General features: G+C 56.0%; 6 protein-coding genes across 6 annotated transcripts; 2 read left to right on the top strand and 4 right to left on the bottom strand.

Annotated features, from left to right (window-relative positions):
- Nucleotides 1-7,334: 7,334 nt before the first annotated feature.
- Nucleotides 7,335-9,343, top strand: SPBR_01464 (uncharacterized protein; the record flags this gene model as incomplete). Its single annotated transcript, XM_040759774.1, has 2 exons — nucleotides 7,335-7,370; nucleotides 7,445-9,343. 2 exons carry the CDS (start codon nucleotides 7,335-7,337, stop codon nucleotides 9,341-9,343), a joined length of 1,935 nt encoding a protein of 644 aa, XP_040619597.1.
- Nucleotides 9,344-9,924: 581 nt separating this feature from the next.
- SPBR_01806 (blocked early in transport 1) lies at nucleotides 9,925-11,117 on the bottom strand (the record flags this gene model as incomplete). The annotated part of the gene is made up of 3 exons (XM_040760116.1): nucleotides 9,925-10,131; nucleotides 10,195-10,525; nucleotides 11,104-11,117. The coding sequence occupies 3 exons, from the start codon at nucleotides 11,115-11,117 to the stop codon at nucleotides 9,925-9,927; spliced, it is 552 nt and encodes a 183-aa protein (XP_040619596.1).
- A 1,319-nt stretch (nucleotides 11,118-12,436) lies between these two features.
- Nucleotides 12,437-12,993, bottom strand: SPBR_02074 (uncharacterized protein; the record flags this gene model as incomplete). The annotated part of the gene is made up of 2 exons (XM_040760383.1): nucleotides 12,437-12,586; nucleotides 12,799-12,993. The coding sequence occupies 2 exons, from the start codon at nucleotides 12,991-12,993 to the stop codon at nucleotides 12,437-12,439; spliced, it is 345 nt and encodes a 114-aa protein (XP_040619595.1).
- An 872-nt stretch (nucleotides 12,994-13,865) lies between these two features.
- On the bottom strand, nucleotides 13,866-14,658 carry SPBR_01984 (uncharacterized protein; the record flags this gene model as incomplete). The annotated part of the gene is made up of 2 exons (XM_040760293.1): nucleotides 13,866-13,938; nucleotides 14,015-14,658. The coding sequence occupies 2 exons, from the start codon at nucleotides 14,656-14,658 to the stop codon at nucleotides 13,866-13,868; spliced, it is 717 nt and encodes a 238-aa protein (XP_040619594.1).
- A 980-nt stretch (nucleotides 14,659-15,638) lies between these two features.
- Nucleotides 15,639-17,472, bottom strand: SPBR_01536 (cyclin-dependent protein kinase regulator pho80; the record flags this gene model as incomplete). Its single annotated transcript, XM_040759846.1, has 2 exons — nucleotides 15,639-16,215; nucleotides 16,292-17,472. The coding sequence occupies 2 exons, from the start codon at nucleotides 17,470-17,472 to the stop codon at nucleotides 15,639-15,641; spliced, it is 1,758 nt and encodes a 585-aa protein (XP_040619593.1).
- Nucleotides 17,473-20,062: 2,590 nt separating this feature from the next.
- SPBR_01229 (armadillo repeat protein) lies at nucleotides 20,063-23,939 on the top strand (the record flags this gene model as incomplete). The annotated part of the gene is made up of 3 exons (XM_040759540.1): nucleotides 20,063-20,399; nucleotides 20,479-22,478; nucleotides 22,569-23,939. The coding sequence occupies 3 exons, from the start codon at nucleotides 20,063-20,065 to the stop codon at nucleotides 23,937-23,939; spliced, it is 3,708 nt and encodes a 1,235-aa protein (XP_040619592.1).
- Nucleotides 23,940-24,365: the final 426 nt, after the last annotated feature.

Below are 24,365 nucleotides of genomic sequence, written 5' to 3'. Positions count from 1 at the left end.
CGTCTTGCGTAACGTGCCCATGTCGGCCGGCTGGTCCAGTCTTCTTCCGCGTACAAAAAAAATGAACGGTGGAGGTGGTGAAAATGGGGATGAGAGGGAAGAGAAAAAGGAAGGCAAAGCACTTCACGAATTGGCGAGTGCTGTTCGAAGCCCGTTTGACGCCCTACTTCACACAACGAGACTTACCTTTTTATGGGACGTCGAACGACGAGAAAAACAAACGCTTTTGGAGAGGGCGGCAAAAATGCGGCAGGACGGGGATTTGTTCGTAGACGTTGGTATCACGATATTTCCGAATTGGGTATAAAATCACACAGCAAAAGCAGAATGCAGGAAGCAGGCTGGGAAAAGCTGGCGAAGGGGGAAAAGGTAAATAAACGGGGGGAGGAAAGGAAGAAGAAGAGAAGAGAAAAAGAAGAAGAAGAAAGGGAAAACAGTTCGAAGGGGGGGCGAAGGGGGTGAACGAGCGGCTTATATGGGATGGACCGCCAACACGCAGTTTTGGGCGGGCGTACGTGGGAAAGAACGCAGGCGTTAGGGAGCTGCTCTCCGTACGGACGAAGGCACGCTCCAGCTAGACTACGAAATGGGCTGGCTTGCCGGGATGGTGTGCAGAGATAGATGGGGGTTCTCTCGGAAGGCAATGAGTGACGGAGAGACTATGAGGGAACGAGGGAACGAGCGAAAGAGTACGAATTAGATGGATGGGCCAATTTCGTGGGACGGGATTGGTCTGTCCTGTCAGGTCGAACGGTGTCGGAGCAGGGTTTTAGCTCGTCGGAGAGGGCTGTAAGATAGGTGGAGGTACAGACACGAGGTCGCTGGCGAGTCAGAGACTGGGAATTGATAAAACCGGCGGCGGCCAATATTTTGGTAACGAAAAAAAAAAAAGTTGAGAGCAGAAATAAGGGCAAAAAGCATGTGGAAGGCGCCTGTGAGGCGAACGAGACCAACGCTAAGAGTGGGGGAAAGAGCGAAACAACCGGGTGGAGAGACGCTAACGACGTACGAAAACTGACAGCGACTCACGACGCACAACGACTCCTTTTCCTTTTTGTTTGTCCCTACCAACCGACCGTGATCCGCGCTAGCTTTTGTGTAAGTCGGCAGCAGGAGCGAACCAACCGCCAGGTCCGCGGAGCCAGGCTGTGCCAAAACGGCCTGGGCATTTCATAAAACACACCAGCGCGCCCCAAGCGACACTATTGTATGAAATAGTTTGCCATTATTTTCGGAAACAAGTGGTCCGCAGAGACGCCGCAGAGGAACTTGAACGAGCGACCTGTTCATACTGTCGGCAATAGGAATCCTGGCGCATTGTTGACAGAGACGCCGGACGAACGCTCAGACGCGTGATGTCTACAGAGGGAGAGACGACTGGGCATGTGATCATTTTGATTGCCTTCATCTCTTCCGTACCAGGCTGTCTGGGCAGTATGCAGAGGTCAGCTGAGTGTAACTTACCACAGTAGTGAAATTGTGCGAGAGGCAAGGGCCCTTTTCCGACCGCGGAGCACATCAGGCAGGTTGCTTCAACTGGACGGGGCAGAGCACACGAAACAAGGGACACGCGAGAATCAAGGCCCGCGAGCGGGTGTATTTTGTGGAGTGATGGGCGGGCGACGTGCTAGATTGGGCCATACTGACGCCGTGCAGCGCCTTGATGGAGCACAGGTGCAGCTTGAGCGCCCAACGAGGAAAAAGGTCAACAGATTAAGAAAATGCAAGGATGCTGGGCACGGGCTGGGCAAAGAAGCCTTGAGCCTTGCGTGTGGCCAATGCCAATGGGCTATGTCATAAATAAACATGCATCACGACGTGCAGGAGAGGGGACATTGGTGGGCAAAACAGCGCGACAAGTCACTGTTTAGGCACTCGCACGTACGACTTGTAATTGATCGAAAATACGGTGACGGACGTAACCGTGCCCGGTTCTTCGAGTGAGACCAAAGGAGAACGCCGCACGTACAGGGCTTGGTATGCTGTGCCCGAACATTGGCAAGAGATCAGCAGAAGACATATAAAGGCCACAATGTGCCGGAGGGTCTGCGATCCCGCCAAGAAATGCTTGTCTTACTATTTGTGTCATATTACTACTCAGCAGGAGGGAATCATAAAATTGTGAGGGCCGCCGTACAAAAATAACAAATTAAAAAGAGGCCTAGAGAGGAAAATGGCAGCTCCCACTTGAGATTTTTTTTTTGGTCTTCTTCGTCTCTGCATCATGCCCCTCCCTTTCAGCACACCTAAAATACCCCACACCGTTTGGGGAAATTGACAGGGGGAGGGAATCTGTGTGTTGTAGAGAGATGCACGACCCAGTCGCAAACTGGCAGGAATAAAAGATGAGGGCTCGGCAGGGGAGCTGCATGCACACCGCAGCATTCTATTCGCTGCCACCAACACAGACCTCCCAAAAAGGAAATTATTCTCTTTCTCAACAGAGGAGCAAGTTTGGGGAGGGGGGGGGGGGCGACAAAATGCCAGAGCCCTGGGGGCTTTTGGCCTTGGATCTCGACGCCCTGTTTGTTTTCCATTAGATATTGCCAACCAATCACCCGTGCTGCTTTTCAAAGGCAAGTGAAAAGGCTGCCCATGTCGCCTCTCTTGCATGAATTTACTCGGTCGCCAGGAGCCAGCCTCCGCGGACCATCTCTCTGCTCCGTTTTTTTAGTGCTGGCAGCAATGAGATGGACGAAAGCGAGACGAAAACGAGACGTATACGTCCGAAAATGAGCCGTGGGCCAAAGAGGAGACAGTCAACGCTACTCTCGCGCATTTCACCTGCGAGACTGAAGCCACGTAGTTGTCGGCGCGGATTTTAGGGAATGTGAGTGGTTACGGTAGCATTGGTGGCCGGCGGCAGGCTCTCTTTTTCGTCAACCACTTTCAACTCTTCCAAGTTTCTATCCGCGTAAGCACAACGCTACCGAGTATGTTTCTGTGCCAGGGACAAGGCGCTACCCAAGTCACATTTTTGAGACTTTTCTCCGTCTTCCCGTCGGGCCTGAGAGACGGTAACGACAGGACAAGTGCCAGAGCTTCGTCGATAGGTCTTAATTTCGGTAGTGCCAATTTGTGTCCTCCCGAGCCCTCTTTGTCTGGTTCCTCGGGTGTCGGTGTGAGACATGCGACATGAATCTCATAAAAGAGCCGCCATTTCTGCTACAGCGTGGATCCCCAAACTCAACCTTTTCTTTTGTCTAGCCTGTCGTACCATTTTGCTGACAGCCTCGACCAACCACATACCCGAAAAAAGGACCCTAGTTTTCATCGTCCAATACACTCGACAGCGGGAAAGGAGGCTGACCAATGACACAACCAGATTCTGAGAGGGCCACCATGTGTTTCGTGCAGCGGTGCTGCAGTGGAACGTTGGGGTTGGTTGGAACAAATGCAAAGGGTAGGCAAAAGTTGTGAGAGGCGAGACGAGGAGCAGGGTATGAGAAAACAGGGCGGTATTGGTGGTAAGAGGCTCAGAGGTTGGGGCCTCGTCTCGTCTCACAAACCACCGTCGTCTGCTGCACGTTGATACGTCAGTTGTCGATTGTTAAAAGAATCATCAACAGAAAATTGCAAGAGTCAGCCAATCAGCGACAAGAATTCTGGGAGACATGCAGCCTTCTTTCTTATCTCGAGCCAAGGAAATGGGGGGAGGGGTGCATCGCCCATCCTTTGGTGCCGCGCCATCTACAAACAGCGCCGCCTGGAAGATAAGCTACTGAGTAGGAAAGAGGGGGGGGGGGGGTGCATAAGGGACAGATGGAAGAAAGGAAGAAAAAGAGCTACGGGCCAGGCCCATCCGCTGTAAGTACCTTTTGCGCAAAAAGAGAGCGAGAATGACAGCGAGGTATGTGGGGGTTACAGCGTCCTTTGAGCCCACTGGGCGCCCTGCTGCAGGCAGAAACCCACTAAAGCCATCTTAATGGGGAGCCAAAAAGGCCGAGTTTACGGCAGGTTCACGACGGTGCGGCCTTCTTGGCCTCAAGTTTTTGTTCGATTTTCGACTTGTCAACTAATCCCGTGGCAGGGGTTGGCAGGCCACACTTCTGTTGCCCTACTGCAGATCTGTCCCGACGCACAGACGATTGGTGCCTCGGGGTAGGAAGAGGAGGGGCGGGCTAACGGCCAGTAAATACCTGGCTGTCTACCGTAGTTTTGCGATGACACTGGACGGCAGCACTAAACAGAAAAATAAAATACGACCGAGGATGTGGCTATTCAGGACTGCTCGTGTCGTATGTCGCTCCCTGCATGTTTGTCCCCACTACTGCAAAAAAGGCACACTCTTCGCAAAACAATGGACCACCACTCGGACCTTCCTTCCCTCGGAAACGACAGCAGGGAAGGAGCGACACTGATCTCGCCTGCATTGCATTTGAGCAGCCACCACCGACCCCCTACTACGTATTGCAGTTCATTGCGCAGTTCAGAATCTCCCATGCATGCAGTCACTGCTCCGCCAGGCATGTGTTGTGTGGGGGTTGCATACGATGTATCACTTCCGTGGCCGAATGTGGTCGACGAGACTCTCACCGCAGGCTGAGAATGGCAAAGAAACTCGTGATGGCCTCTGCATGCAGCCGTTCCACAGTCAGCCCGTGTACACCCTCGAGGTGAGGGAGACGAGAAACGCTACCAATCGGCTGCACAAAAAACAATACAATAGGAGGTTTGGGGTAAAGAGACGCCGTTCTCACAAGCCAGAGCCTGTTCAAAGGCAGGTCGGAAGGAACGGGCCTTCCAGTGCACATGTAGGAAGGCCATGTCCAACAAATACAGGCAGGAACGACGGGCGAAAAGCATGGAACGGGAGCTGGCGGGCGGGCGGACGGCGCCATGCGCAGTTGGACGTACGCCGTCGGGCACGTTTTGAACAGGCAATTTTGCTACGCGAACGTTTTACGCACAATGTTGTGTGCGAGCTAATGAGTGACAAGACCTAAGGATGGACACATGGAAAATGCTAATCGAAAACATCCTGCGTCGTTAGGCAACAATCGGCGTTCAGCATGTGTCTCGAAGGGGAGTTTAGACGAAAAGGCAGGGTCTGCGTTTCCACAGGTTCAACTGTGTCGTCTGTCGTCCAGTAGCTGCAAGCCTCTTCCGGAATCATCCGCAACAACACTCTTGTCGTCCCTTTCTCTTTTCTACACTGCAGAGTGGGGATTCCGCAGCGGCGATGGCGCGCCACAAATGTTTACACTAAGAAAGAAATTGGCCGAAATCGGCAACAAAAAAAAATGACAGCCTCTTTTTTATTCATTATTCTTCTCATCTTGTTCCTCCTACATTCCCTAGCTTTCAAGGAAAGAAAGTAAAACCACTCACATTTTTTCAACCCACACGCAAAGGAATAATTTGAAACTGACACGGCCATGTAAGATATGTTGGAATATGTCCCCTTCGAAGCCCTAATTCTGGTGGCGTCAGGGCAGAACCATGTTGCGAGACAAACAACGTCAACAGAGCGTGTCTTTGTCCCATTCGTTAGCCGCGTCACTATTGGTACTTCTCGGCCGCCCTGTAATTCTGAGCAAACGCCCCTAGACGTCAAGAGCCTGAAAGACCGAGCACAGGCTGTCGGTGTCTTCCTACTTTCCCCGGATGTAAGGTTACGCCGCAAACAGGTGCGGTCCCAGGCCTCATAACCGTGTCTCCATCGGGGAAAAGGGTTAGCGGACCAGGACCGCCTCTAGATTTCTGAAAGTGACCGGTCAACTCATGCTCTGTTGTTTCAAGATGAGGCCTGGAAACGAACCATTGCGGAGTAACTACGGAAAAGGGCCACAGCGCACGCCAGGGCGAACTTCCTGGCAAAATATGTGCTGACTGTCGAATGGTTCATTCCACGCTCAGGGGAAGTAAATACTACCAAAGCAACCTCGCTATTACCTCACGAAAATTCACCTGCCCCGTTTCGCTGCTTACCGAACCCCCGAAAATTCTTTAAAAGACGAGCAAAAGAAGGGGAAGATGGGGAAGAAAGCGACAGGGCTCAGCCCACGAGAATATGAACGCCTACCGCGGCCAGCCAATTTCAAATCGACAGAGGGTCCAGTCCGCCCTTCGGTCCCCGGTGCCCGGCGGAGTTGAAAGAAACAACACTAACCGTATTACGATGAATGCTGGATGCTGAGGCCCGAATAACAAAAGGGTCACATATACTCCGTAAGATACAAAATGAAAATCGCTCAAGAAGGCCGAGTCCGTCCTTGTCCTGATTTGCCAGAGGAGTAAACGGAGCACGAACAAAAAAGAAATTGAGATACATAAAAGAATAAGAGAGCCACAAAGAGTACGGCGTACATTCCATATCCAAAGCAAACCTCTGGCACGCGAAATATCTCACAAACAGGAGACAATCATCAAAGTGCATTTATTTTGTCTTGCCACTTTCATGCAGTGCAATATAAGCATAGGAAGCATGGGGCCAATTACCGAGGCCATTTGGAAGCCCGAGATGTTGCTCTCAAAGACAGCCCAGTCATAATACGCTCTCTTGTCATGTTGATGCCTCCTCGAAGACCAAGTTCCCTGTTGTGTTGGCAATCCTCGGTACATGAAATGGTCACCGACCGTTCCCGTGCCTTGTATCCGCAATTATGTGTTGCTCTTCAAACGCAAATGCAAAAGGCAATAGACATTGCACACGGTCCAAGCCGGTCAAAAAGAGGGGGAATAACGACAGATGGTACTCGATTGTCAGGGCTGACGAGACGACACAACAATGAAAAACCATCTGTGTAGTTAACTTGGAGCACTCCAGCACTCTTCAGGCAGCTTCGGGGGTCCTTGGTCCCTGTCTCACAGGCTCCTGTGTTGCTCGCAGGTCTGGCCAATCAGCTCTGTAAGCTCTGCCTGCCTCGACCTGGCAGGTTTAGCGCTAAACGCGCGGCTTGTCTCTGTGCACGGACCACTTGCGGGGGGTTAGGTGAGTTGAAGTATCAGAGTGAAGTTGCGCCCCCTGGGCCTGGTCCTTCCTACTGTTCGGTGTTGCCCTGGCGGGCGGTGAGCAAAACAGGCAACCTAAAACGCGCTGGGCATCCAACAACGAACAATTGCCGTTGGGGTCCTGGCATCACGAAAACGCGTATTTGGGCGAACCCCTCGACGACGTCATCCTGTCAGTTTTCTCTGCATCACGTACGTGCCATGGACCCAGGCCCAATGAACACAAGAGTCGCGTTTTCTCTTTGCACCTAGCCTAGTTTCCCGCTCGCACAAGGCTGCGCAAAACTGGCCACGGACAAGGACCACGAGCAAAAGGACGACGAATTGATCATCCCCGGCGCCAGGGAGTCCACATCCCGCCCAAGCTGGTCGTTGCGAACATGGGCTCCTTTGTCCTCGACTTTTCGGCGTACAATGTAAGTCTCCTGGGACGCCTACATCAAAGGTGGTGCACCGTCGACGGCTTTGCTGACTTCTGTTTCTCGTGTAGGCCCTTCTCTCCAGCAACGGCCACAGCACGTCATACTATGGAACTGATGATGCTTACCTCGGCGGTGGAGATCCGGGATTGTCTGTCGCACCGGGGCGTCGGGGCGGCCACCTCAATCACCACCTAAACCAGCATCACCACCAACAACAGCAACAACAGCAGCAGCAGCAGCAACAGCAACAGCAGCAGCAGGGCGGTCCCTACAACCCTGGCCAGAACGCCTATCCCCGTCATCAGATCAGCAACCGCTACATTGTGTATGACCGCAACTCGCTCCCCGGCCTCGAAGCCGAAAAGACGTATCAGGATCGCCGGAAACAACACATTGCCAACTTTGGCTCCACGTGGCTCAAGCCGCCTGGCGTGGCCAAGACACTCTTCCAGATCCGCGAGGAGTGCCGCGAGCAAGAGGAGCAGGCCGAGGCCGAGCGGCGAGAAGAATTAGCGCAGCAGCTCGCACAGGCGGAAGCAGCCGCTCTGGATGGTGGAGACGGCACCGCACTGGAGGACGGCGGGGCGGGTGAAGGTGGCGATCTCACAGGCGACCCTGCTGGGATGACGGAGCTCATGGGTGTCGACGGGGACGATGCCGCGGCCGCTGTCGCTTCCATGGAGGCGGATATGATGGATGAGGATGGCGAGCTGGATCTAGACAACGAGGTCCCCGACGCCGACGCGGAAGACTTCAGCTTTGGTAACAACGATGATGGAGACGACCCGTTTGCCAGCTCTTCTGGCGACGAAGACCACGAAGACGATGAAGACGATGAGGACGACGAGGACGATGGCGGCAACGGCGGCGGGCGGCCCAGGATCCATGTCGAAAACGACAATGGCAACGAGAGCATAGCGGCAGGTTCTGGTGCTAGTGCAGGTATCGCCGACCTGAGCCAGGATGACGCCGAGGCGGATCCGCCCCAGCACTACACACACGGCAGCAGTCAGCAGCAAGCGCGGCAGGGCGTCTACGTGTCTACACCGGCAGCCGCTGCTATGACAGCCGATACACCTGTACGTTCGCTCGAGGAACAGCGTGCGCAGGCACAGGCGCGAGCCGCTGAGCGCCGCGAAATGCGCCAAATGCGCGCTGCGGAAGACCGCATGCGCGCCATGCGTGCCCATCCCCGGCTGTCGGGAGTCGGTTTGAGTATGGGCATGGGTTTGTATGGCGATGAAGACGACCTGGACGAGGAGGACCAGGAACAGATGCTACAGGAGGACGACTTGGTGCGCGAAATGAGCAGCCCTGGTGCTGCCGCGTCGCACCACCGACAACCGCAACAGCAGCGACAGCGCCGCCGCCGCCTGCGCACAGAGGACAATAACAACAACAACAACAACAACAACAACAACAACAACAACAACATTGCGCGCGGCCATGCCAACAGCAGCAGCTTCATCGACGATCACATCCACCAGGACAACGACGCCGGGTTTGAGCAGGACGGCGACGACGGGGGAGTCAGTGGCCTCGAGATGGACATGGATGCGGATCTTGATGGCGACGACAATGGTGCCATGGACCTCAGCGCCTTTGGTGACGGCGGATACGAGCACACCGACACCGAAGCCGAGCTCAGTAGCAGTGTGGTCGGCGGTGGCGACGATGGACATGACGACGGCCACCTGCCGCACCAAAATTTCTTGGCGCTGGCTGGCGCCGCGTCCGGCAGCAGCAGCATGGCCGCTCCTAGATCGAGCGGTGTTGGCATGGGCGGCATGGGGCACGGCCATGGTCACGGCCATATGTCTGGCGTCACTGCGAGCGGCAACCGCCACCGCCAGCAGTACCGCGGTAGCCTGACGCGAAGCGACCGCAACAGCATGGACATTAGCAGTCTCCTGTCGCAGGATGGCAGCAGTACCTTTGGAAGCAGCCCACAAGTACGGCGCCTGTAATTGGTACGTCGACGGCAGGGCGTACGTGTGTGCTTATTTTTTAATTCTATTTTATACGAGCATCATCAAGGAATTATGGAATACCCAGGCGTCTTCACTTCTTCGACATGGTTACAAAATAAAACTAGCAAGAGCAATACAGCATTTCATGAAAAACCATCCCGAGTCTTGACCAAAACTGTTGCGTCTGCATCAAAATAGAAGCGAAGTTTATTAGCACAGTACGATGTATATTCCAGGGGGTCACAATGAGGGATACAGTAACCCGAGAGCAGGCTTGAAATTCAGAACAAGCGCCTCCAGGACCCAGCCCATATACATTTAAAGAGCAAGGCGAGGGCGAGAACAAACCCATATATCCCGTTCCCTTTGCTGTTCCAGATAAAACAAAAATGAAATAAAAAAACAAGTAAACGCCGTTTCTAATGCAGGAAAGATTCCAATAGAAAAAGCAACATTTTTCACCTCGCCCTCTCCCGAAGATGCCACTCTCAATCCCTGTGTCTGTTTCCGTCTTGTGTTGTTTGACGGTAGCGTGGCGATAAAAGTTTTTGTCGTCGTGATAAAGAATAGACTCCCTCTTAGAACAGCCACACGTAGGTGAACAGAAGGCCAACGAAGAAAAAGAAGCCAAGCCAAATGCGCCAGCTAATACCGGTGCGCTCAGCCATTACTAGCATGCGGTTCATCGTTCCGCGCAGGCGCACGCGTGTTGCATCGAATGTGTCGTTCATCTTCTCGGCGAGTGCCGACGATTCGCGAATCTCTTCCCCAATGGCGACGGTCATCTAGTCCTATGTCAGCAAACCCGTTCCCGCGGTAGATGAGGACCATACGCAGTGTCAACGTACATCTTTTAATACGCGAACCTTGCCAAGGATACCCTCGATTTGGGAGTCGTTTTGGCTCTCGAGCTCGTTCAGTACGGCATCGCTGTACTGGCCTCGCTTATTTGGTGTTGCCGACCGGTAGCCGCCGTTTTGCGGTGCCAGGCCATTGCCGTTGCCATTGCCACCCGGATAGCCGTAGCCATAGCCAGAAGGGCTGCCTCCTGGTGTGCCAAAGCGACTCGGGCTTGCGTTCATGTTGCGTCGGTTGGCGCTGGCGTCGGCACCGGGGCCCGTGTAACCCTCAAAGAGGGCACTGCGCGGGTCGCGCTGGTGCAAATTTGAGCTGCCAAACCTGGAGGAGGGCAGATGTTAGCAGGAACAGCTCAGAGAGTGAGAGTGAGAGTGAGAGCAAGCGACCAGGGCTTCAACACATCAGTGAGACGGTCGAGGCGGACGTAGAAGCGGCACAAAAGGTTGCGGAGTGTTCGGTATTGGGAGTGGCGTGGCGTATATTCGATACGTAACCTCGTCGCACATTACTGGGTTGTAAAGTCCATCACCGATGGGCGTCGAGGGCGAGATCGAAAGGTTGGGACGACAGTGACGTCGCTGCAGGTGTCGCGTGTCGCATTGTCGGTGTCGCAAAATAATTCTGTCGATCCGAATAGATCCAATAGCGGCACAACTGTGGTCTTTGTAGGGCCAGCTATTTGTAAAATCGTAGGAATATGATGCTTCGCATCGCGTCGCGGCGTACCCGGTTATCGTCGAGTCCGAAAGCGGCCACGGTGGCTCATTGTTGTTGGCGACATCTCGGGAATGGTGTTTCTTCTGCCATTTTCCTTGCCAAGCTCGGCGCTTCTTTCTGCCGCTGGTTGCCGCTTCACCGCTGGTGACTCTGGAAGACGAGCACAAGAATAAGATGCTTACCTAGATGATGCCATCTTGGCGGCTGTAAGTGTGTGGGAGGTGTTTTTTGTTGGAGAGAACAGGTAGAAGAGCGAAAGGAAAAGAATGAAAAAGGAGAAGAGGCAAAAGCGATCTAGATCTGTAAAGGGGGGTGACAGGTGTCGTCAAAAGGAAGGATGGGTCAGTTGCACCTGCCGCTCGTTAGTATCAGGTACTTCAGTGGCGGTAATGGTTCGCCAGGAAGGAGTGTAATTTGGAGAAAACGGAAGGCGTCACCAATGACCGACAGCTGTGGTGGGGAGGATCTGCACCGGAACAAGTGACTCCATAGGTGGCGCTATCTGCCTGTGGTTCTTTTTGTTAGTGCTCTAACATTAGGCGTGGGTTGTACTTCGTAGTGCCTTTCCCCCTGAACAGGAGCAAATTAAGCAATTACTCAGGTCTATCAAGTTATTCTTATACTGCCTTTTAGTGGTTCGTTACGAGGCAAAGAGCATCCAAGAATTATTAGGGTCATTTACAAAATCTTTCCAAGCCACTAAATCGGTTATTGTGAAGCCATTACGACTTAGAATTGAAGGTTTTAAGCTTCAACAACCCGGCGCCCCCGCAACTATCACCTCTGCATTCACCGCAGACAACGGTCAGATCCATCTTTCTCAGCCGAGATGCTATGGATTTGTTTTGCATTTTCTCTCAAAAGACTTGCGTGCAGCTCAGAAAAGGGGCTGCGAATTGTCGGATGTTCTTTTGAAGACCCAAATATAATCTGCAATAGTGACAACAGCCCGGCAGGCGTCTCGCGCTCTACAAAACACAGGGTGATTACGGAGTACAAGAAAGAGCAATACAAGACAACCACGCAGAGCTCGATATTGTCGGAGCAGGGGCTGCACTGCCGTAGCAGCCACAATGGCTTTGTCCGTTGACGCACGTGCCCCTGGCGCACAACAATCATCCACAAAAGTCAACAAACCAGTCGCACAGCGTACCAGCATAGGATCGAAATCAAGCTACGGGGACCCCGAAGCAACTGTAATAGGTGTTCACCGACGAACATATCAGTGTATTGGTCGTTGGGCTACCTGTCCACGATGCCAGAACTCCCTCACCGCCCATGTTTTCCTGTATGTAAATAAATGTATATGGCTGTCCTTTTTTGCAGATGTGTATTCCAGTTGTGAGAGCTGGTGGCCCTCGTCCCGAGGTCCAGCATACTGTTCGATCGCCCCTTGTCCATTCGCCTCCCTTTGGCGTTCCCTTGCACGTTTCGTATCATGCTTCGTTATCCTCCTTGCTGTCGTGAATATGGCCCAGAGGTTACGGACCAAGCTGTCGCTTCTTCGGGCGCCGCTTAGTCCTCGTCCATGTCGTCCGGCTCCTCAAAGTCGCCGTCGTCCTCTTCGTCCTCGTCCTCCTCGACCGGGTTCTCTGCTGCAGCCTTGGCATAGTCAATGACCACACCGCGCGTGCGGCGACCGATCACGTTGTCAAGGTCGATGACCTGGTTTGCGTCCTCGTCGTCTGATCAGAATCACTGCTGTTAGCTTCGTCTTTTCCGATGGAAGTAGTCTACAACAACAAAAAAAAGCAAGGAAGTATCACCGGGTTCTCACCTTCGTCGTCGACCTAAAGTAGTAAAAAAATGGTTAGCATAGTCCAGCAGCGTAACGAGACGGTGTGAATAGATCGGAGGGGAAAACGCGAGGAACATACGTCAGCAGCCTCCTCCTCCTCCTCATCGTCATCCTCGTCATCATCTTCGTCCTCGTCCTCGTCGTGGACGTCCTTCATGTCGTCGTCCTCGGCCGCAGGGGCCTTGCCCTTGCCCTTGAAGTCTGTGGGATCCGTCACCGCCTGGGCGCCTGCGCCAATGGTGGGGTCCTGAACGCCGTTGCCGTTGGTCGCCATTGTCAATAATAGCAAAGGTTGGACTGGCTCAAATTGTTTTGTAGGAGATAGCGGAGAGAGAAGAGGAAGTTGCAATGGTGTGATTGGCAACAAAAGAGGTGTGGAGAGATGAGAAAAGGGAAAGTGCAGGTGCAATTAGTGTTGTTTGGGAAGGAAGCTTTGTCGCATTTATTTATTCCAAAGGGAAACTACAACCAAGGCGGGACGACATGGAGCAACCGAGGGGAGCTGTGAATTTTGTTTGTGGGGCCGGCCAGGCTGCCTGTCCTCGGGGAAACCGCGCCCCTTGCGTGCGCATTTGGAGACAGGGAAGAGGGGACACAGGAGGATAAGCACTACGCTAATCCGTATTAGTCACGTACATTGTTTTTAAGAATAATGCCGTACTGGATACATGCATACTAGCCATTGGGATCCTCACTCTGCCCTCACTCTCGCGCCACAATGTCTACCAGGTCGTTACAGTGTACAGAGAAGGTAAACAAGAGCTTGGGGGTCGTTCACATTACCGCCGGTAATAAGAGTGCGTGTGTACGTCGGACAATGTGCAAATTAAAGAAGATAAACAAAAAACGCTGGTCTAATTGTACACAAATCAAATATGCACGCCACCCCAACTGTGCTTCTTGTACCTGCTCCAAAAGGGTCGTGCTCTTCCGGTCATCCCCTTCTACAACGTCCTCGTGAATGTCCAGAAGTGTGAAATTTGTCTCACGTCCTCGTTGATCGGAAAACGATAGCAAACTGGCCTCAGGAAAGACCGGGCAGAAACACCGTCAGGTTACTCAGACTGCCACTGCCCGCAGTAGAGCGTGGCAATTCATGGCGTGCGCACGCCATTCCTTTTCGCTTCCATGCAAGACGAGTGTCGCTTATTTCGACTCCTCGCCACCGCCGCCGGACGTGACGGCCAGCACGACAGCTGTGCCAATGACCCACCAGTATCTATCGTCATGTTAGCTTCTGGACAAAGAAAAAAGACCAAAATACAAGAGTGGGGGAGAATAGAAAAGCAGCATACTTTTGCAAAAACGTCTTCTCTTCTGCGGGCTCCGCCTTCTTGCCCTCGGTGCTCAGCACCACGGGCCGGTTCAGCACAGGCGTCGCGCCCTTGCCCGCCACCACCACCGTCGCCTGCGGGCCAAAGTCGCGCGTCGCGCCGGCATCAATGGCCAGGCCGCGCACGCTGACACCTAGATAGGACCACGCCGGCAACGATGGTGGCGATGACGACGACGACGAGGTAAGCTCGGCAGGGGCCGCAACCGTCAGGACAAAATGTGGGCTGTAGCCCTTGGCAAAGTTGCTGGCGGCCGCGACGGAGGTACCGGCGAGCCACTGCTTGGTCTTGGGGTCGTAGAGCCCGACGCGGTAGAGGCGTCCTGCGTCGTCCTGGGCGTCGGCACCGTCATCGGCACCGTCCTCGGGTGGCTCGTAGGCCACGACCTCGGCCGTGGATGGGTCGTGGACGTCATAGCGGATCTCGGCGAGCAGCGCGGGCGCGTGCGGTTTTGAAGCGGTCGCGGCGGCGCCGACGGGATGAATGTAAACAGACGCAGCGCGAACGTTGTTGGGATCGCTGTCCTGGAGGCCGCCGGCCGCAAAGACAGACCCAGAGAGGGCGCCGCCGGCGAGGACGCAGGACAGGAGGGAGGTGACCTTCATGATTTCGAATGGGTGGTCGTCGGGGAACGGGATCGGCAGGCGGCAGAGCGTGCAGCAACTGAAAAGACGAGGATCGGCGTTCGACGGTCTCCGATGCCGTGTTTGTCGAGAGACGATGCAGAATGGCCGTGTCGCAGAAGGTGGTTGCGCAGACAGAAGAAAGGAGGAGGCCAGTCGAGACTCGGACAGAGTGCAATTGCGCAAAAGGGTGAAGCTCCAATTAGGCGCTAAAGTGACACATGACATTCAGCATGGTGGAAGGCTGCTGACGCCAACGTAGTGGGTATCAGCCCGCTGAAAAGCCACTTTTTGGCTGTTATAGGCCTCTTAACAAGGGATAAGATGCTGTGCTTGCGATCAGATATTACACCATATGTCGTACATATGTTCTTCCCTCGACACGAGTCAATGCTCTGACTAAACAGTCGCACTGCTCACTTTTATCAATGAATAAATTAACATTTTTGATACTTGATACTACTCTTTTATGAATCCACGCCTCTAAACCCGAAAATAACATTTAAATATATAAGCAGAGCAAACAATTGGCAAGAAATGCAACGGTGAGAAGAAAATATCAAATGCTTCCCATCCAAAACCCGCTCTAACATCAATCGTTTGTTCTTCGACGCTACATTGTACTGCTTTGTCGAGCAGTGCATTATCCCGTGTACTATGCACCATTGCGTGCGGGAGGTTTGGCAAACGTTCTGATCCTACCACAATGTCTGTGTGGAACGCCTGGGAACGTCTAGTCTAGTTTCATACTCAGCTCATGGTATTAATGATCCAATGGAGTCGTTTGTCCTCTAGCCACATTCCATGATCTTGGAAGATGGCAGTGAATCGGCATTAGGGGGTGAGCGTGAGGTAAAGGAGGAGCGGAAGGTCATATATGGCCATCCCCCCCCCTTTTTCCTTCGTCGGCGGAGGGCGCAATGAGCTCAATATGTGGCTCTTTCTTGCGCACTGTTCTAAATTTAACGACTCGTTTGCCTTGTCAGTCCAGAAACGACAAGGTCTTCGCCGATCAGCGTGGTGCTGCTCTGTCTGTTGTGACCAGTCAAGTGTGGCGCGGCACTGCCGGTGGCCGGGTCGTCGTTGCCGTTGCCGTTTTCGTCGTCGGCGGCGGCATTATCGTCATCGATCATCTCGTGCTCGTGTCGCGAGGGGGTGTGGTCGGACGGCAGCGCATAGCCGGGGCAGCGCTCGACGAGCGGGCGATAGTAGGCGGCGAGCACTTCGGGGTTGGGGACAATCTTCCACTCGAGACGATACAGGAACTCGAGCTCCAGCATCTTCAGCTCGGCGACCCGCACACCGCCCACGCGCGCATAGGTCGAGTTGTTCCAGAACGAGTCGGAAAGGCCCTTTGCAGCCACTGTCGCCGCCGTTATAAGGAAACGATGGACTGTCAGGGTGTTGATCGTAAAGTCTGGGTACATTGCACAGAGACGGTCGATGTAGTACACCATGGACAAAAGGAGAGGGGGAATAAGTGTGGCATGTTTTGCGAGGCGGTGCAGGTAGTCCAGCACGGAGATTCCAGGAGGCGTCCTACAGAGAAAGAACGTGTTAGAAGAGTCGCCATCTTGTGGACGCGGATGGAGAGAGACACAGGGAAAGCTCCTACCTGGAGTGGAAGCGCGTGAGATGGCCCGACTTGAGTGCCAAGGCATCGTTCGTCTCGATAAGCTCGCCAAGCATGTTGGCAATTAACACAACCATGTCTTCGACAGGACATTGGTCGTACTGCTCCGGGAGCATTTTGACTGGCGCGGCTTCAGGTCGAGCCCGTTTTGCAGCAGTTGGTGGGCTGTCGGCGACGGAAGGTGATGGGAGACGACCAGTGCGGGTCGGAGGAGCCGGTGAGCTCCGGCGTTTCTGAGGAGAGGTTGTGTATGGCTGCTGTGACGGGGCAGAAGACGAGGCGCTAGGCGGATCCGCCACAGACGACGCAGCGGCTGTATGGTCGCTCGATAGGGATGGTGGGATGGATGCCGAAGTGGACGAGGTGGCCGATGCTGGCCCCGACACGGGAGCAGGCACAGTGGTCGATGCAGTTACCGGCTGCGCCGTTGCCGGGGCGCCGGGGGCGGGCCGGCCATTGTTCGTATGACGCGCGCCATTGGTCACCGCAGCCGCACTGGCGGCGGCGTGGTCGACACCCTGCTCGATACCGGGCTCCATGGGCACCGGTCCAGGTATGCGTGGTATCTCACGCGGTGTGGACTGTTTTGAGGGAGGCTGCGAGGAGGATGACGACGGGTCAAGAGCATGCGATGAAAGAGGAGGAGGAGGAGGAGCAGCGGCGGCGGCGGCGGCGGCGGCGGCGGTGGTAGAGGAATGTAGGACGGAGGACGGAGGTTGTTGATGGCGGTGCGTGGTGTTATAGTCAAAGGGCTCCATGGGCGAGTACTGGGTAGCGGCGTCTACAGCCACATATCGTGGCGGTGAACGCGACAACGGAGGAGCTTGGTGATGAGGTCTGGCGAGCGGAGCGGCCAGGGGAGTCGGAGGGTGGGAGAACGCGAATGACGGTGCGTGGGAGAGCGCAGGTGATGACGGAGCGCTGGTGCTGGCGCGGTCACTGAGGCTGGTGTTGGAGGAGGCAGCGTTTGACAGCAACGACGCAGATGCGCCGTTCACGAGCGGCGACGAAGAAGAAGACGGCCGCCGGGCTGCAGAGGCGGCCGCGGCAGTAGGTGCTGCAACGGCCGAGTTCCGGGGAGATGAGTGGCCGGGCGATGGGTGCGAGGGCGCATAGTGGAAGCCGTGTATGATGGGGGACGCATTGGCCGATCGAGTCAACATGACGTGCGGAAGGTCATGGCCTCGTCTGTTGAGAAGAGAGGGGGGGGTGGGAGAGGAGGGAGAGATGAGACGGGTAACGATGTCTTGTTTTGGATTTCTCCTTTTGCAGTGACTGCTCCGTATTTTTCTTGAGCTTTTGGTTTTTTCGGCTTAGCCACCGGTCTTCTTGCCTTGGTTGCGTTTTGCAGCAGTCGCAAAAGGCGTGTGTCTCACTCTTTCCCTATCTAGCACTGGCGCCCAGAAATGCGGCCTTTGTCCGCGGACCTTTGTGGGCGGACAGGAAAGAGGTGAGGAGAGATTGGCGAGGAAGGCGACAGTGAGCAGCGAGGACACGAAATAACGCCCCTAGCAGGGTGGAATCGCGGCTAGTCAGTGGAGAAATAGGCCTGGCCGGCGCTACTGACGAGGAGTGCTGCACAAGCGGCGCAGGCACTGTTCGTTTTCTTTTCTGGTGGTTGATCGGGAAAGAACGAGGCAGCGCCACGTGATGACGATGAGCAGACGGAACGTTGGTCGATCTTTTCGAGTCGTCAACGTCAACAAAGGGTTGAGAAGAAACGAGAATCGCTGCACTGGAAGATGATATATGGCGTGGTGTAACGGCGGGGAAATCGCCCCTGGGAAAAGCTCCCCTTTCCGGCTGTGTCTTTGCTTTTGCGTCGGATCAAGCACCCGCTAGGATGGAGGATGGAGGTAAGATAAGTAAGAAAAGTATGTACTTTCCTGGTGGCTGGGCCGCCAGACTTTAATGTGAGCTTGAAAGCGGCAGGTGCAGCCCGCATCCACACCAATGCCAAGAGCATGGGAAATGGCAAGGCGCCTGTCGCCATGCAAGGCTCCATCGCAAAACGACTACTAAAAAAGTGGGCTTCTAAGGGCGATGTTGTCCGTTGCCTCCTCTGGACAGACGACCAGCGACATCGCTCCGGGCCCAATTAACTGTGCCTGCCCGACGGTCGGGTCGCTGCCTCGCATTAGAAAGGAACAAGAGGGTGTCGAGGGTGTCGAGGGTGTGCAACAAAGGAGGAAAAGAAAAAGAAGGCAAATTAAACGACAACAAACCCCAGATGTTGGCCACACTGTTCCCCCTGCAGGTCAGAGCCGCCACTTCTGAGCACATGGCCTTGCGATCATCATGTCCTGGAAAGTCCCGACGGTCGAGGCCAGCTTGGCCGCCACAGCCAAGAAGGGTCTGGAGAATGGTTGATACGTCGTGTTCTCCTACGTGTTGAACGTCCCCCTAACTCTATTTCCTCACCGAGCCGAACCCCTCCCCCAGTGCAAGTTCTCTTTGTGTTAGTGGCCTGGTTCAGACCCGCAGGGAAGTGCCGTTTACGGCAGCCGGGGCAAGGGCAACGAAAGCCGGCCTGTCATAAAGCAACAAACTGTACGATTTATCTTGTATCTTATTGCATATGCACTTTTGGTCCAAATAACACGGCGACCAAACGGTCATAGCAAGTACGGAGCATCAGCGAATTGGATACGACAAGCAGAGGCACCCGTCGCACTCCACAGTCCATACACAATTTTGTGCCTGAGCGACCGACGACGAAAAGAAACAGAAGCAGGTCAGCTGCCCGCAGAGATTTCTCCCAAATGCCGACCGCATGCGTTCCACGTTGCGATGCTGACACTCGGTCCTTCGCTACACTCGCAGGAGAAAGCAGCACTGACAATGTCTGCTTTTATGGCAGAGGCTCGAGGGTAACTAATGAAAGCATAAAGAGAACGGACAATTGCATTCTAGGTGTCCGAGTCCTCGATGAGAAGGTCCAGGAAACCGACAAATGAACGTTCACGGATTGGGGGCGTGGCCACTCCTTGCGTACAGTCGCATTGAGCAGCTCGTGGGTACGGGCACAGCGGCGGTCAATATGTGTTATCTGCAAGCACCTTGCCCTACACGGATCGACCTTGAATGCACTTTTGGAAGAATTCGATTGCTAAAAACGAGATTGCCATTGAGGACTTGCACGTGACAAGCACGTTTTTCACGTTGATTACGTGATTTATCAAGCCACACGTTAAGTGGCTGGTGCAAGTTGTGGAGTACGAGTGTCTCCACTGCAATGTACTCCTTAGAGTCGGTGCGCCCTGGGCCCCTGTCCTACCAACCAACTGCACGCGATCGTCAAGGCTACCAACTTCCATCAACGTCGGTCACAGCGCTCGGCCGTCATCAACGCCTCTCGCGTCGAAAGCAGTCCTCTGACTGATGACTTGATTCTTTCGTGGCTCCAAAAGAACGTGCAGCTCAGCAGACACCACCCACCAGCTCTTGCATCATCGTCAGCTCATTCCCTTTGACGACATCCAGCGACGACCACTGCGTTTTTCGCAAACAGCCATACGAGATCCGCATCTCCAGCATCCCCAGTACCATCGACACTACAAGCTCGACCATCCTTCAACCTTGCAGGCGTCCATTGAGGTGGATCGACGGCCCGGACGGCGCTCAGGAGCTCGCATAAGACGCTTTCTGACAAACGCCACACTACCGCGACAGCTTTAAAGCATCCGACATAGGCAGCCCGGTGCAGGGCGGCGCATACCACTCGACCGGCCCACCAGAGGCACCGCCGTCGAGATGGTGCTCCTCTCGCAGAATGTTGCCATTCTCGAGAGCCTGCGGACGGCTCGGTCCTACACAGAACAGACCGAGGCCCTGCAGGCGCTGAAGAACGAGACCGTCGGCCATGTCATGAAAAAGGAGAAGTGGGTGGAACTCGGCGTGCTCCGGCCGATTGTCAAAGTCATCCTGCCGGAGCGGCCGGCGAATTGGGCTGTGGGCGATGGCCAGGATGCCTCCCGGTCAGGGAGCTCGCACAGTCGGCGACCGTCCTCCGTCACGCCGCCCGACAACCTCCCGGCAGACGACCTGGCACGTCTCCAGGCGCTCGAGCTGCTGGGCATCTTTGCAAGCGGTAGGTCCTGTCGGCATGCCGTAATGTTCTGCTGTGCTGTGTCAATAACGAGCTGTTCATGTACTGACAACGCGGCCAGGTGGTGCCGCTTTCCTTGAACCTCTCCACGCCGCCGGCGCTCTTCCGGCCATACTCTCCTGCTTCGACCCCAACACCACCCACCCCCGCCTCGTCTACGCCGCCCTGCGGTCCCTTGTCACCATAACAAAGGCGGCGCGGCTCATCAGTGTCCCTGCGTCGGCGCCGTCACCCGTCACCATCGGCTCCCTCGCCGACACCATCCTGGCTGCTCCCCACCTCCAGGCCTTCTACAACATCATCGTCGCGGCGCCTCGTGCGTGGTGGACCGAGTCCATCACCAACGCAGCCGTGTCGCTCATCAGCCCGCTCTGCCGCGAGACCCGCCACCAATTGGCACTGGCCAAGGCCGGCGTCCTGGATGCGCTCGCCGTCAAGGTGGCCAGCTTCGTCGTGGCAAAAGGCCAGGTTGTCCCCGGCGCCGAGATCGCCGCCGAAAAGGAAGGCCTACGTGATGCAATCCCGGAGCCGGCCACGCCCCGTCTCGACATCAGCGCCGTCCTCGATGCGGTGGCTGCCATCGTGGGCGACTCGCGCCTCCGCGCGTACATGCTGCTGTGTGCGCCGCCGATTCTGGCCATTTTCCCGCAGCTCGCGTTCGACAGCCCCGTCAACGACGTCCACGCTGCGTGGAAGGCCCTTAGCATGGGCGGCCTGAGCACCTCGGACCAGCAGATGCTGGGCGCACTCGACTTCCTCCTCCCCGCCATTCCCTCGCAGCTGCCGCGTGGCCACCATCTCTCCTCCCACAACTCACCGTTTCCGCCCCTCGGCTCCACATTCTCCCGCCAGACGTCTTCTACCGACAGCGGTGGTGCTAAACGCAGCGCCGGCTCCCGGCACCCGCCGGGTTCAGGCCCAGAAGGGGGCCTCGGCGCTTTGGAGGGCTACGGCAACGAGGAGCAGGAGAGCCCCATGGTGCCCTGGCTGATCAGCCTGGTTCGCTCCACATCCGGCCTGGAGCGGCTGATGGCGGCGTCGGTCCTTACATCCCTGTACAAGGCCGGGTTCGCCAGCGCGACGCGCGAGTCGGCCATGGCTCTGCTCGTCGTCCCTCTGCTGCTTCGGATGCTCGACGAGGCGGTCAACTCTGCATCCGCCGGCACGTCCGGTAACGGCGGCGGCGGCCTCTCGTCGGGCGGCTGGGTGGGCGATGACGACAGCAACAAGACGGAGCACCAGGCGATCACCGAAGCAGCCCTTACGGTCCTGGCGCGGCTTGTCGCTAACAGCGATGTGCTCCAAAAGGCCGCCATCGACGGCAATGCTATTAAGATCCTAGCACGGCTCCTCAAAGAGTCTTACGAGCCCGTGTCAACTAGGTCCAACCCGCGGCCGTGGAACCCGACACCGACCGCCTCTGCCAATCCCAGCCGAACAGGGACGCCGGTCGCAGGCACTCACAGCCAGAACCGTGTTGGCGGCAACGGCGGCGGCGGCGACGGCAGCGGCGCGCATTTTGTGGACGACAGCGGAGCCGCTGCTGGCAATGACCCAGACGGCTGGGCCATGCATGTTGCGTCGAGCAAGCTGGGCCCCGCGGGCCAGAGCAGCCAGCTCGCGTACCGGATACGACTCCGCGAGGCGACCCTCAAGGCGCTGACGGCGCTTGTGGCGGTCAAGTACGATTATCAAAAGGCGTTTGTGGATCAGGACGTCATGGTCTATGTTGTGGCGTCCCTGAACGCGACGCCGTCCAAACCCCGCGCCAACAAGGACCGGACACGGTCAATCAAGGACATGGAACTGAACAGCAGCGGAACGGCCGACGACGACAATCTGGACCCAGAGTACGGGCGCAACCCCGTTGGCGTGCTGGTTGCGGCGTGCAATCTGGTGCGCATGCTGTCGCGGTCGATTGCGATCCTGCGGACGACGCTGGAGGACGCCGGCGTGGCGGCGCCCATTTTCCGGCTGCTACGGCATCCAGACATTGACGTGCAGGTTGCCGTGACAGGCGTCATGTGCAATCTCCTGACAGAAACCAGTCCAATGCGCGAGGTATGTGCCTGCCTTTCTCTCCACTCTCTACGTCCTACCTGTACATCGTTCCCCAGCCCACATTGCTAACCAAAAACACAAAACATACAGCGCTACGCCGAGGTCGGTGTCATGAACATTCTCTGCACACACACCCACTCGCTCAACTCGCCGCTGCGACTGAACGCGCTCTGGGCGCTCAAGCACTTTGTGGATGGCCTGGAGCCGAGCGTGAAGAAGGCCTGTCTCGAGCAGCTGGGGTCGGGATGGCTCATGCAGCTTATCGACCCGGACTCGGAGGTGGACACTTCGCCGTCGTCTGTGTTTTTCTCAGGACGTGCCGACACCAGCTACGGCCGGGCCAGTGGTGGCATGGCCGCCGCTGTGGCAACACCGTCGTGGTCGTTTTCGACCGCGGCCAACGACGAAGACGTTGAGATGGACCAGACCGGCGACGAGCACGAGGACAGCGCGGGCGCGAGCAACAACGCCGGCGGCGATGACGCCGACGTCGACACCGACTCCTCGTGGACGGCGACGGCGACAACCAACCAACACCAACCACCCGCCAATGCAATTCTGGGCTCGCCCTCGTTCCTGCGGGCCCGGTTCCCGACGACCAGCCACGAGCGGAGCCGCACCGGGCGCCTACGGCAGGCCGAGGCCAAGCTGGCGGCGCTGCAGGAAATGGAGCTGGCTGCTTTGCGGAAGAGCCAAAACGACGACGTGGTGATTCAGGAGCAGGGGCTCAACTTTATCCGCAACCTGATCGGGCCTGGGTCCTTCTCGAACGGCTCCGGCGCCGGTCCGGGGTCGTCGCTGCGACTGGGCCAGCCGGCCTCGGCCGCGCCGCGCGACGCCATAAGCGAGGCCTCGGAGATGATTGACTACCTGTTTAGCGAGATTGGCCAGGACCGGCTGTTCCAAATTCTGCTATCCAAGGTCCGGCCGCGGGCGCGCCCGGCGACCTCGTCCCGACTGTCCGCCGCACGACGGCGTCCGACGGCCGGCAGCGCCGCCCTTTCCAGTGGCTCAGGCAATGGCGCTTCCTCTGCGGCAGCCGCAGGTGCTGCGCCCGGCTCTCCACCGTCCGAATCGGCTGCCGGCACCGGCACCGGCGCCCGCGTTCAACAGCCGCGGGCCAAGATTGTCGAGGCGGTCGTGTTCATCCTTGTGCACATATCCGCCAGCGTGCCGCGGCACCGGCAAGTGGTGATTGCGCAGACGGAGCTGCTCAAGGCGCTCGTCGGCCAGTTTATGAACCGGGACAAGGGCGTGCGCGTGGCGCTGTGCCACCTCGTGACCAACCTGACCTGGCGTGACGACCAGGCCGACACGCATCTGGCAAACGTGCGCACCCTCGAGATTAAGCGACTCGGCCTGCTGGCGCAGCTGGAGGCGATGCAGTTTGAGGACCCGGAGCTCGACGTGCGGGAGCAGGCCAAGATGGCTGTGCACCAAATGGCGCCAATGACCGTCTAGGGTACAAGGAAACGGCTATCCCATGTGCTTCGATTGCGTCGTTCCCACCACTGCGAGGCTACGTTTTGGCTTTTTGGCTTTTTGGCTTTTTGGCTTTTAGGCTTTTTGGATAGGACACCACATGTTTGTGTGCAGACCAGGCGACGTGCTCTTGATATCGCATTATAGCAATTCCGCGTGGCCCGTCCAAGAACCCGCCAAGCTGATCGTCACAGCTGAGAAGACGCTTTTTCTTTTACAGAAAAAGGTCGTTTATAGGGCGTTTCTTGTATACTGTGTACATTTTTTGGAGTGTTCTCTGCTCTCTGCGTGCTGTATGGCTACTAGGGCGGAAGGCGCTACGATGTAAAAAAAGAGATGATTCAATAAAAGCGTGCATGTTCCCACGGTTGATATTATTTGCTACCCTGTATTGTGTCGTTGAGA

The sequence above is a fragment of the Sporothrix brasiliensis genome (assembly GCF_000820605.1).
Source record: "Sporothrix brasiliensis 5110 chromosome Unknown Cont18, whole genome shotgun sequence".
Classification (NCBI taxonomy): domain Eukaryota; kingdom Fungi; phylum Ascomycota; class Sordariomycetes; order Ophiostomatales; family Ophiostomataceae; genus Sporothrix; species Sporothrix brasiliensis.
This window is presented reverse-complemented; position numbering and strand designations above follow the sequence as displayed.